This window comes from Cheilinus undulatus, linkage group 3, assembly GCF_018320785.1.
Source record: "Cheilinus undulatus linkage group 3, ASM1832078v1, whole genome shotgun sequence".
In the NCBI taxonomy this organism is placed as follows: Eukaryota; Metazoa; Chordata; class Actinopteri; order Labriformes; family Labridae; genus Cheilinus; species Cheilinus undulatus.
In genome coordinates this window covers 29,041,413-29,055,328 of record NC_054867.1, presented here as the reverse complement: position 1 = coordinate 29,055,328, position 13,916 = coordinate 29,041,413, and the positions used below count along the sequence as shown (strand labels likewise).

The 13,916-nt window shown below is 38.2% G+C and overlaps 1 protein-coding gene across 1 annotated transcript in view; it reads left to right on the top strand.

Moving 5' to 3' along the window:
- The window catches only part of LOC121506698 (guanine nucleotide-binding protein G(i) subunit alpha-2), a 79,655-nt gene extending 66,175 nt beyond the window's left edge, over positions 1-13,480 (top strand). Inside the window, exons 4-9 of the mRNA XM_041782546.1 lie at positions 1,119-1,279; positions 8,069-8,197; positions 10,491-10,620; positions 10,760-10,913; positions 12,257-12,473; positions 12,560-13,480. Of these exons, the coding sequence (XP_041638480.1) occupies positions 1,119-1,279; positions 8,069-8,197; positions 10,491-10,620; positions 10,760-10,913; positions 12,257-12,447 (765 nt within the window). The 3' untranslated portion in view covers positions 12,448-12,473; positions 12,560-13,480. The remainder of the gene's footprint in view (positions 1-1,118; positions 1,280-8,068; positions 8,198-10,490; positions 10,621-10,759; positions 10,914-12,256; positions 12,474-12,559) is intronic.
- The last annotated feature ends 436 nt before the right edge of the window (positions 13,481-13,916 follow it).

The following is a 13,916-nucleotide window of genomic DNA, read 5'->3' as shown; positions in this document are numbered from 1 at the left end:
TGTAGTGCAGCTGTTAAAATATATGGACTTTTGGATGTAATGGATGTCTTTAACTTATTTCACATCAGAGGCTGACAAGTTCAGAACCCAATCATTCAGGAATTTTGATCTTGCATGAGCAAAACATTACTTTTTTGAGTCTTTTGTCCAACCTGTAAACAAAGTGATGGTTCTTGTCTGCTGGATTTTGTCTTGCTTACATACATACTTTGCTTATATACATCAATTCAAGTTTGAAACTCCAGACAACAGCCTGCGTACTGCAAGGGCAGCCTTGATAGCCTTGCATCCTGTTGTGCTTTTCTGCATTTAAAACAGACAGTTAGATCATGCTTAACTAGCACATGAAAGTCTCCTGTCAATAGCTAACATCAAAAGTTTAAGTCAAACACTCGAAGGTGATGTAAGCAGTGGACGATGCCCTTTTACACAGACATCCACAAACGTCAGTAGTCTGTGCACAGTGGTTATCTGTCCCCCATCTCTGCTTTGGTTCAGATGGTTTAAGGAGCATCAATTGAGTGTCATGGTTGTGTATTTGTGCCAATGAGTGCTTGACAGTCCCTCTAAGAATAAGACAGAAATCATCACACTGAAAGAAACTTTTCATAAATAGAATAACCAGGATAGAGTAGTGAAAGTGACAGCATTTCTGTATATTAATATTAAATATTCATAGACATTCACTATTTTTGTGTTTATTCAGAGGCTACTTTACCTAGAGAGAAGAATTACAGTCCAAGTTTGATGGTAGATGATGATGTGTGAAGACTACTCCTTGCTTTTTAGTGAAGATGACCTCTCTTTGGTACTTGTCACATTTCTCAGATGGAAACTCATCAATGGAGCTGTCATATATCTTCACTTTCAGACCCTAAGCATGTCAAGCCAGACTTGAATTGACTACCAAAAATGTATATATATTTTTCTGTTGTGCAATAAGAGAGTAAAAAAAATCAAAACTTCTGATTAAAAATATTAAAAGCCAAAATATAAATCACAAATAGGCTAATTAAGCCTTATAGTGTCATTGTGCTATGTGTATTTTGTGAAGAAAAATGAGTGTCACTGAAGGTAATATCTTCTCAAATTGTCTATTTGTTTGTTTTTCCTGTCAGGATGATGCACGCCAACTGTTCGCCCTGTCTGCAGCAGCAGAGGAGCAGGGCATCCTGCCAGAAGACCTGTCCAACGTCATTCAGCGACTGTGGGCTGACGGAGGAGTCCAGAGCTGCTTCACACGGGCCCGGGAGTACCAGCTCAATGACTCGGCTGCTTAGTGAGTACATTAGCAACATAAAATTACATCAAGGTCATCGTGTGAATCACTGGGTTATAAGAGAAATGTGTGAAACATTGCAGTGAAAACCTGGATGACCAGGCGCACAAGTTTCTGCTGTATTTAGCTGGTATTTTCAAATGATAGTTACTTAGGAGCAGCGATTTTAGACATTAAAATTGTTAAATAGAAATAACAAATCTTTTTGATGATGGTGTTATGTGCTTTTGTAGGACATAAGTCATCGGTATTAATGTCAGCCTGTTTTATAACCAGATAAAATCCTCTCAGCGGAGTTTTCATGTAGTACATATCCAAGCCTTTAAATAGATTTTTCTATTAATGCAAGTTTATTCTGTGCATCTTAAAAGGATTATCATGATGCCAGAATTTCAAAATGAGAAATGATACCATGAACAATCAAATTATATCACTACCTGTTTTGATACCAAAGCAACAACAATAGAAATACCAGTCAGTAGGGGTGTAATGGTACAGAAAAATTTCGGCTCGGTATATACCTCGGTTTTGAAATCATGGTTCGATACGTTTTCGGAATGGTAATTGAAGCAAATTAATAAGATTAATTTTTAATTAAAAAAAAAAATTAAATTGTATGAAAATAAATAGGCTGAATAAATTACAATTAAATTATTAATAATGCTGCGACCTCCTTCCAAAAGTTCTTCAGTGATTAAAAATATTAACAAATGAATATATTTTGAAATTACTAGGTTTTTTAAATTGATATATTGACATATTTATACCCATTTTTTAAACACTTAAATTTCCCAGTCAACTTAAACGCATCATTATACAACCGTGTGTTAGCTTGCTAAGTATGCAAATTAGCGTCTTTCCTGCTGATTTCAACACGGACTTCAACGCTAGATTACTTTTTAACCAATGGGACGTACTACAACGTTTGGGAGAACTTTTCACAGCCCATCTAGGCGGATAAAGAGGTTAGAGCCGTGTGAAATCTGAGGATAACTTTACCTATATGACGCAGCTGCAGACATGAAAGGAGTCTGCTCTCCCCTGCTCCAAGGCTGACGGTTGAAGGTAAAATTAATTTGATTCACAGAGCCAGAACACCATTGTTATGATAAAAACTATCTTAAAGAATAGGAAATTCATAACTGGCTCGTGAGACTTTTTGTTGTTCCTCCTCCTTTTAGTGACGTTCTTGTTTGAGTGAAGCATTTTCAAATGCTTTGATTGGTCCCCTGCACGATACAGCTGCTGAATAATGTCAGTGCTATTGTTGTTGTCTTTGTACACCAATGTATTTTACTGGGAAACAAAGTGGTTGTGTGGTTGCAGGGACAGTATGAGTTGTGCTCTGGTTTTCTGTCTGTATGTGAGCTTCGTTCCACATGTATTCGTCCGGTACACGTCTGTACCGTACCGAGAGGCCTGTACCAAATTGGTACGGTACAAGTACACGTACTTTTACACCCCTACTAGTCAGTCAAAATACTGACTGTTTTGTTGTTCCGATTTGGTGCCAGAACCTGCTCTTATGCAGGACTTTGTGTGCCTGCAAGTTTTGAGGATTCTTTCCTCTCCCACACATCTGTCTTATGAAACAGGTGAAGTTTAAAATCCATGGTATGTAAATTCTGCCACCAGATGGCTTTCAATCAAAACAGCAAACAGCTTAGCCCAATTATCTTCTCCCAGCTCCCACAGCCAATCACGGCTCTTTCTCTCAACACAGCTTTCCATTTAGATATGGCACACTTCTCGCCAATCCTTGCTTGCTTTCATTCTGATTCACCACACTGCTGCTGGCAAAGCTTAACCTCCTCCACCCCAGCCTCCTCCTTTATAGCAAAAGCTTGTTGCACCCTCATTTTCATGCTACTATGATTTATTGCTTTTGAACTTATTTAATTGTATTCAGTGCACATTGTCATATGGAGATTTTTAGCTGTGCGCTTTCTAGAATTCAAAGCATGCTGCTAGACTAACCCAGGGCGCATCTTTGGAGCAGAGCCTTCTCTGCCTAGTAAAACTGTATATCCATTTAGCAATAAAATAGTTTAATGTATATTGAGAGTGAATGAAGTAAAGCAGGACACTTTTAACAGCTTTTCTCCCCCGTTATGTGGAATTCATGACTGAAGCCAAAATGTCAGTTCACAGTTTCATTTCTACACCTTATGTAGTGCGGTTTTAACTAAACCAAGTCCTCAATTCAAAACAAGACATTGGCTACAGAGGTGCTTTCAGCTCTCTCTGCTTGACCTGAAAATGCCAGGGAGGGAAGAAATGTTACGGAGGATGGAGTTCCACATTAGGGGAAGAGAATAATCATGGTCCATCACAAACAAGCAGCAAAAAACATGAATGAGATGACGCAACAGAGGAGCAGCTTTCTAGATAAGATCCTGCTTCATCATGTAGCAGTATTTCATGTAACATCTTGCTTTTCCATGGTAATGACAAACAAGTCATGTCTGACACCGTTGTTCTGTCATGACAGATGCCGTTACAAGACATGTCCTATTGCATCTATAAAATTAAAGATTTTTTCTGGCTGTAAAAATGAATGAATTCAGCTAAAATTATATAGGCATGGTCTTTTTTATATTAGTATAGATATCTCAGTGCAAAAATTCTGCATATTGTACCTATAAAGATTTTGTACTTTTTGATACTATTGATCATGAAAATATCTGAGATTGTAGGGTTTTTAAACATGGTATAAAAATATGTTGCAATCTAAAAAACTGACAACTTAATATTTAAAGTTAGCACAGGACATCTGAGGAGTTTCAAAGAAAATACATCACACTAACCCCCACTCTGCATCTCTTAATTTTACCTACAACTTAGTCTAGAGTGATAATTTGGGCATGTTGTCCAGATATCCCTTTATAACACTGTTGTTTTTCATGAACATTGAAATTGCTTTAGCAGTAAAAACAGAGAGCAGCCACGGTCATTAATAGTGATGTCATTACTGTGTTGTTTAACCAGTGGCTTTCACTTTCAATACCAGATGCTTTGCTAATCAGCAACAACACAGAAACCTCAGCCTCTCTCCGCAGGTTTAATTATCTCAATTACCCTCGTCTCTGAGAGCCCCATTTGTGGACCTTATTGTCATAATGTTCCAATACAATAACAAGGGGAGCATGAAGTAATTGTGAGAGGCTGCTATGAGGTGAGAGGTGGTTATCACTCTCTCACTGGTGGTATCCACTCTCAGTCTGGGAGGTGTGGTGCACAGCAGAGAAAAACTGAGAACCTGGGCGCAGCTCACAAGCAGCTACCTACAAACTGCAGGAGGAAGAAACCTTGCTGATTTCTGGTTAATACACACAGCCTTTTTAATGCTCTGTCACCTGCAGAATGTGCTGAAAACTGTCAGGGGAGTGTTAAGTGTTTCACCAATCATTGCTCTGTTGATGAGGTACTATTTAACTACTGGGGGGGTTATCTGTTTGTGTTGGCTGGCCACTGCTTCTCTTAAAACCAAAGGGACCTGCGCCACCTCAATTTCAGTGTGGATGATGTTTCATCTCGACTTTGGAGAGCGCTGAGATAATGTTGCTATAAGAGAGGACTAAATGAGTCTGGCACTAGATCATGATCCATGTCTGAGCACCTGTGGAGAGCCAGAAAGAGCCAGGAGGATAAAAAGAAATGGTTCCATTCATGTTAACTGAGACCTTCTTCTTTTAGCTTACTAGGGTTATAGAAAAAGACATGTTCTGTACACTCAGGAAGTAATGGATCCAGCTTCCAAAGCTGCACTTTAATTGTTGTGTGTGCAGCAATATTTTTGGTTTTAAGCTGTAAATGTTTATTATAGCTCCAAAGTGGGCCTCAGATAATCATCCACAGCACTCACAAAAATAAACATAATGAGAGTGGATAAAAATCTCTTGTAAAATCTTATAAAATGACCACTTAGTGGCTATTGATGATTCTCTGTCACACTACAGAAGAGCATTTTTTCATAATGGAGTGTAAGCCCATCAGATTTAATTAATCTTCAAGGCTTATAAAAACCCAGCAGTCAGAGCAGTGGTGTTAACACTATCAGATGTGTGGACGACAAAAGCAGGCTCAAACCTCGGTGGGGAACGGGATTATGATTAAACTGTCAGACACGTGGCTCACAGAAGCGCTGCGGAGGCTTGAATATCTACACCCAGCCAGTGGTTTGTGTGGGATTACCAACACTTTGTTATGCAGCACACTCTTTTATTATGAAGCTGAATAATGTGATGAAAGATGGGATGATAGCATTTTAACCTCAAGCCTTTGGTGTATCCCTCATTGTTTGTTGTGGTCTCACAATCAGTGCTTTTGTCAGACATGTATTAAAGCACTGATTCTCAACTGGTGGGTCGGGACCCAAAAGTGGGTCGTGAAGCCATTTTCAGTAACCTGACGCGCCATATGGATTTGTTTCACACATTCATCTGGAAAACCTTTAATACTAAGTGTTTGGGAAAGGGCAGAGGATTTGAAAGAAACTCAGAGTGTGATTGGATGAATGTTCTGTCTGTCACATCTGTACAGACCAATCAGAGCAACAAAACATGTGATGTAGCCACGACCGAAATGCGCGTTTGCAGCTACCGAGGAATAACGCAAACTATGGTGACTATAGACATGTTAGTACATGGCTCACTGCTGTTCTTTGTTCTTCTTTTAACAAAATATCATCAAGTCCTGATAAAACTGGTGCTTTAGCAGCATCCACGCTAATCTCTTCTGCTATAATTGCACCAGCCTCTTGTTGCTGCTTGCTTGAGACAATACTCTGCCGCGCCTGAAAGTACTGCCCCTCATCGCTGACTGGTCCTGTCACTTTCTAACCAGGCCCAAACGGTTCAGGTGGGAGCTTTGCAAGATGGATTCACCAGTGAAACAAGGAAACAGGCGTATCCATCTGCTTTGCAAGGTTACATTATCAGTGGGTCGCGAAAGAGTGCCTGGGAAAGACTTGAGGCCAAAAAGCTAATATGTTAGGGGTGTGAATCTCTCCTCAAGACGATTCGAATTGAATCTCAATTCACAGACTACTATTTGATTCACTGATGATTCATTAAAATATAGAACAATACGGTCCGATTCAAATTGTTACAATCTGATTATAGAATCAAAGTAACTTTTTGCTTTAACAAAAATTGGCAAAAAAGAGAAAAACTAGATGATTTAATAATAATCTAAGTTTATTTGATCGTATTTATAAAACAGACTAAATGCCAGGCCTCCTGTGCTAACACTCTGGAATTATGTTTAAGAAAGTTTTCATCACACCCAGGTTCCCAGGTGTCTTACTTTGACATTAAATAGGAAGATAAATATTAAAATGAGATGTTACTGGTATATATTCGCATTATTAATCCCAATGACAGTACAAACTAAACATTAAATTTTTCCAAGAAACACAAATTGAAACAAATTTAAAGTCACAAGAAGATTTGGATAGACAGAGCTCTGTGTGTCTGCTAGGACAGGAGAACAAGGGTTTAAAATAATATTGAAAACAGTCAAATTGAAACAGCTTTCTATACATTTTTTCCTTTCATAATTCCTCTTAATGTGAGTTTTCAGTCACAAAAACATTATTTCCTTTCTCTGAGTATCAGACCGTTCTTGATTGTTTTCATTCTTGAATACACTGGAGAACAGCTGATCTCCAGCTCAGTGAAGTTCTCTCTGTTTAATATCATATCAGTGGGCTCAGACATAATGATTATGTCACCAAATCAATCACTTCCAACAACACGTTACAGTTGTAAACCCCGTCAATAAAGGGGCTGTTGTTACGGTGACAACTGGACTTCTCCGAGTTTTAACTCAGAAAAGTGTTTATGTTCGGGTCTGTTTGAGCTGCGTAAGCGTTAGCATCTTAGCTAAACCTTAGCTCCGCCGTCTCAACAGGTGACATTTATGAACTGCCGTAGTTCTTAATCGCTTTTCTCCAAAGCATACAGATGGGCAGACATTTCACAAGCTATCCTTCCTTCATATAAATATATATATATAAAATATATATATATATATATATATATATGTATGTATTTATATTTATATATATATATATATATATATATATATATATATAAATTTTTATATATATATATATATACACATATAAAAACAGGTATGTTAGTGTAAAAAAGGAAAATGTTATAGTATTGACCAATGAGTGGTCATCAGAGTAACTCTGTGACTGTTGAGAGGTCATCAGGTGATGTAAGGTTTAGCCAAATTTGCACATGAAGGGAGAAAAGTGCTTAATGAATTAGAGTTAAGGTTACTCTTTATAGAATTTTTAAAAAATAATATAGAGAAAAAAAAGCCAAAAATGTCTGCACAGACAAAATATCTGATGTTTATCATTGTTTATTGGAAGGATATGAGCAAAAACCCTTGCTTTTTTTGTGGGCTTGCATGTGGCTTCCAAAGCTTGTCGTCGTAGTGTCAGGATTTAATTTTTGTTATCTTTTCATTGAAAGACTTACTTTAGTTTGCCAATTTTATCAATTTTATATAAGTTAAAAAAAAATTTCTAGTATGTTTTACCAGTATTGCTGGCTTAAGGGTGTTATAGGTGTTTAAGAGAAAGCATTGAAAGTTACCTGACCAAAACATTGGAAAGTTTACAGTATTTTTTTTTAATCTTAGCAAGATGTCAAAAGGCCAAAGAAGGTACTTCTCTTCCTCTTCTGTCTGTGTGAAGGTATTTTACTGAACAGCTGAAAGTACAGAGCTTTTGGTTTCATGTATAATGTTTTTTTTCTGTGTTCCCATCAGCTACCTGAATGACCTGGAGAGGATAGCCAAGCCTGATTACATCCCCACACAGCAAGATGTGCTGCGGACCAGAGTGAAGACCACCGGCATCGTGGAAACACATTTCACTTTTAAGGACCTGCACTTCAAGTAAGACCCGCTCATGACCTCAACCCCATTTTTACATTATGTTTGCCATCACATCATGGGTTTATTTTATAAAGCGCAACATTTGTTTTTCTCCAGGAAAAGACCCCCAAGTGCCTCTTTAGCCAATCAAATGATGTGTTTAATAACAGAGGTAGACCACCTTCACTGCATGAGCAACCAGCTCTGCTGATAAACCTCCAAGAATCATAGAGGAAGCAATGTGCCATTTAATGCAACAACATGAAACATGAAAAGGAAAAGCCCCTCTTTGGCTGAAACCAGTGGTCATTTTAAGGAGAAGATGTAAATATAAAATTCCTCTATGTTTACCCTGAGTCACACACGCATGTTTGCACTTAAAGCGTCATGTGAGTTTGACAGCACACGGTGTTCCCCTTTTTGTAAGGTTGTTGAAGTTCACAGAAAGAAAAAAACTCTGTTTTCTGCTTTATGGACTTGTTTTAAAGGACCTAATGTCTCATTTGTCTCATGACAACTTTAACAAATCAGCTCCTCACACCAGTAGTTCAACTGCGGGTACTCCTTGCCAGGGTTCCCATGAATTTCGAATAAGTTTTAAATCAGCTTTTTAAAATTTAGGGTCTTACAATGAGTCCTGAAAAAGTCTCATTTTTGCTGGGGGACAGTCTTAGATTTTAGATGTCACTCTGATGGAGAGTTGTGTTATCTGTTTATTTAAAACTAATTTGGCAGATTTTGAGGAAATGCATGTTTAAGGAAAGACAAGTGAAAAAAAGCACAAGGAGTGGATGTCAGTGGCAGAAATTATGAGGCAACTAGCAAGACATGCAAAAATAAAATGATAAAAATTAAATGAAATTGGGATTATTGGAATCAAAGCTTTACTAATTTATGTATATATATTGTTGGGTACAGTGCAAATTGATAAACATGGACATATAAACTGCCAGATTGTCACCAGATTGTGTGTGTTTTTGCAGCGGCATGTTTATTTTTTTATTCTAGTATTTGAAAAACATAACAAGGGAGATCAAACTTATTATTACTGTTTTAGTGTTTCACTGTTTTCAGTCTATTTCATGTCTTATTTTTACTTAACTGTTCTGTTTTTGTGTTTGTGTACTGATTGGTGTTGTTTTTCCTTCTCATATAGTAAAATTTAGTTTTGTCTGCAGGTCCAAGTGTAACTACTGCCATATTTTTCTTTATATAGGATGGAGCTATAATTCTCCTAACACTTTCAAAACAACAAAGGAATTTCTCTGTAAAATGTCACTACACACACAAAAAAAAACAACTTAAGCTGCTTGGTTGCAGCAGTTAAAATGAAAAACTGTCCCTTCTCCTGTGCCTGCTTTGTGTCCTCATATTATATTCAAGCCTCATATCTGAAGTCCTGATTTATTTTTATTTCTTTCAGAGAGACAAAAGCCAAATCCATTGAGCACATGTTTACCTTCTGCAGCTCCTCTGTGCTGCTCTGCTGTGATATATTTGGCTTCTGTAAGCAGTGCTGGAGATGAGTGCGCTGTGGATGTAAACACTGTAAAGTGTGTCACTGTTATAATGAGCTCTGCTTACTCAGCCTAAAGCTTGCTGTGTCTGCTGGACTCAAAAGTTCTGCTCTAATGAAACGAAATCTGCAAAGTGAGAACTGCTTAGCAGGTCTAATGAAAAACTCACTCTGAGTCACTCTATGATGTTACACCCATCTTTCTGTGTCCACTGCCCAGAGTCCTCTCTCCCTCATCTAACGCCACTATATCTTTAAACTCAGTCATACAGGAGCTCAGTGGAAATCTGCTAACGTCATGCATATGTTGAATCACTTTTTGTGCTTAATATGCTGAAGTATACTGCAACCTCATGGGTTTGCTATTTTAAAAAAGAGGAATAGATTCACTACAAATATGATGAGAGCACTCCTGCTTTGAAAAAATGGCACTGTTGACTTTGAAAATAGTCGTCTCCATGAAAATGATGCTATGAGGGTAGATGGTTTCAATCACTTAGACCGAGGAGAGAGCAAGAGTTTTACTGGAGCAGACAAAATCTCACCCCGTCTTCAGGCCACCCTGTTACCACAGCAACTGCACTGCACTAAAATGCCAACAAATGCCAGGAAAATGACACGCAAACACCCTGCCATGAAGAGAGAGGACGAGGCAGATGTGTAGTCAGTGTAAAGACACACACTTGTGTCCAGGGGGAGACCTTGAATCTTTCTCTTCTGGTCTGTCAGTGTGATAAAATGTTGTTTCTGCTGCACATTCTCATAAAAACAGCATTTACAGCGTGTATCTTTGTGCAGGATGTTCGATGTGGGAGGCCAGCGGTCAGAGAGGAAGAAGTGGATTCACTGCTTCGAGGGAGTTACAGCCATCATCTTTTGTGTGGCCATGAGCGCTTACGACCTGGTGCTGGCCGAGGACGAGGAGATGGTGAGTTTGGTCCTCATTCCTGGGATGGTTTTAAATGATGAGGGAGGTGGCGGGTGTCAGGAACTCATTTCCGTTATGTGCCCTAGTTGTGCTTTCTAATAATCTCTTTACCTCCACATTTGTGCCTCGTCCCACCCAGAACCGGATGCATGAGAGCATGAAGCTGTTCGACTCCATCTGCAACAACAAGTGGTTCACAGAGACATCCATCATCCTCTTCCTAAACAAGAAGGATCTGTTTGAGGAGAAGATTACTCACAGCCCTCTGACCATCTGCTTCCCTGAATACACTGGTACTTGTCCCGACATATTAGATTCTGATTCACATGACGTTTGTCAGTGTTAATCTTCTGGATTAATATAAAGACAAAATTAACACATTTTATAACCTATAGCTAGGGTGTGACACCTCCATGAATTTCCAATGAAATATTTCTTTGTCCCGGCACCAAAATGATTTTTATAAAATCCATGTTTTTGTTTTATATGCCTTTATTTGCTCTGTTTTCTGAAATATTTTCCCTGCACTCTCTGGAAACAATACTGAGGGCTGTTCCCCCCCCTAAAGACGCTTCACATCATCTGATTACAACATAAGTCAGTTTGTCTGCGCAACAGAAGCATCTCTAAACCCATTACTGTATTAGAGGTGAAAAGTAAAACTCTAAGAATTTGATTTCTACTTGTAAGAATCAAAGCTCCTAAGGAACTGTCAGTCTGTTGAATTTTGGCGCCCCCTGTGGACAGATTGTTATGTCTTAAACTGGGCATACACTGTGCGATCTCAAGACGACTCTGTGACAGTCATGGCAAAATGTCAGCTCACACTGTGTGACTGAATTGCTTACTACATATGACTAACGCATGATTATGTACCCACACTTTTTCTAATTACACAACTTTAAATCATTTTAAACTTCTCTTTGTATTTTTAGCAAGCACTTCACGACCCCTCATTAGTGTCTTGTGACTACCCCAGGGGTCCTGTCCCCTATTTTGGGAACCACTGGTCTAGGGTACCGTCCCGGTGGGTAGTAGGGTTGCCACAAGCCCTTGCGACATCCCCCGGCAGCATTTTAAGGCTTTAAAAATAACTGTAAAGAGATAGTCAATATTTGAATTGATGGTCCAGTGTGCTGCATGGTTAATAAAGAGGCATTGCTATCAACTTCAGCCTGTGTAATAATTTTAATTTCACTTGAGCTCTAAGGAAAAACTTGTTAGTTTGTGCTACCATCTTAGTTTTTATTTTGAAACTAGCAGAATGTATTTGTACCCTTTCCTTTAGGATTTTTTAGGACTTTGTAAATAAATCAAAATCACTAATCAAGGTCAATAGTCTTCTGGCTTTGTCAAACATGAGATTGAATCTCTATTTTTGGGGTGACACATCCTTATTTTGAATAAAATAGAACAAGAGGGAGCACAAAATGTGGACTCCTTTAGTCAAGACACAAATTTTAAAGAACTGTTAAAATCTGTCTGTTCTGACAGGGTTTCAGTCATCATCATCATCTCTCTCTCTCTCTCTCTCTCTCTCTCCCCCCCCCCCCCCCCTCTCTCTCTCTCTCTTTCTCTCCCTCTCTCTCTCTCTCTCTCTCTCTCTCTCTCCCTCTCTCTCTCTCTCTCCTTTCAGGCCCCAACAAGTATGAGGAGGCTCAGGCTTACATTCAGACCAAATTCGAGGACCTGAACAAGAAGAAGGACACCAAGGAGATCTACACCCACTTCACCTGCGCCACCGACACCAAAAACGTGCAGTTTGTGTTTGACGCCGTCACTGACGTCATCATCAAAAACAACCTGAAGGACTGTGGCCTCTTCTAAAGAAACCTTTCTGAGGGAGTGTCAAGGTGAGTTCCCACTCAGGAAGAGATTAAGATCTCTGACTCGTTAAACCTTATGACTCTGGGTTTAAAATTTGTTTGTGCTTTTTCAGATTACTTGAACAGTTCTGGTGACCATTCAGAGAGGGGGGCGTACACACATCATGAATGACTGCACTGGCCAACCACCATATCTGCTTTGATCTGCTTTTTATAAAGACACCTAAGAGACTGAAACCTGACGAGCCTTGTGGAATTTCAACGATTGCTGATCCAGTCACTCGTATTGTTAACTCTTTGGGCTATGACCACAAAAATCAACCTTTATTATTGTATTTTTGTTCTTTTTTCTTTATTTTCAATTACTAGAGGAGGCAAAGGAAAACTTTTTTATATAAATGCATTCATTTTACTTTTAGAAATTCTGATGTGCAAATTATTAAACTTTTAATCACATGGAGCTTATTTTTTAAGAGCTGAAGCACAGGCATGGACTTAAAACCTGATTGATAAAATGAAAGTGTGTTTTTTTATAATGTTTACATGAGTTCATCATTTATAGCCAAACCGTATTTTGTTCTGCATGTCTCAACATGACAAATAGTAGCTCTGTAATCCACACAAATGATCTAACATTCCTACAAAATGCAAATAAAAATATTAAAAGTTAAAAAATTTTAAATAAAAAAAGGCTTCATGTGCAGGGGGAAATTCTGTTGGATCCTTACTGATATTTAAAGTCTGTGTTACCTAACATCCTGTCACTTTTTTATAGTACCATTTCCATGTCTGTCGCAGTTTGTTGTGCCTTGACTTTTGTTTACAACCGATTCTTAGATTTGCTTTCAGTACTGTTTGACCTACTGTGCGCCTATATATTTCTTCCATTTTTTTCTGCCTAGCATCTATGAATATATAGTTATGATTAATGAGAGACGAAATCTAATTCAGATAAAGGTTAGTGTTTTGGTAAATATTAAAATGCTTTAAAAGTCCTTTATGGTTTAATTTAAATAAAAGTAGAGATCACCTGACTCGTGTACATTGTTTTTCCTCTATTCTTCCTTATGGTCTTGTTTATTACAACTAAATATTTAGAGATGGGCCTTCTGGAGAATGTAAACAGCTGTACACTTATGTAGTGTGATTTAACATGAATGGAGTTTGGAACAGTAACTGTTTGCATCAAAAGAAAAAAAGTTTATTGAATGTTTTGAATAAACAATCTGAAAGTAAGGCTAGAAAGAGCGAGTTATTTTCAGGACCTGAAATTTCAGTGATCACATCTTCAGACAGGAAACGGCTGACCAAGAATGAATCAAGCTGCTGTGACAAAAATATACTAAGTATGACTAAGGCATGATTGCTGGTGGTTGCACTGAGACACGTCAGCTGAAAATTGCACAGAAGCCAAGTCATTTAAATTTTTACAGTAGACTGTAAAAATGATATTTACCATTAAGTCATAGT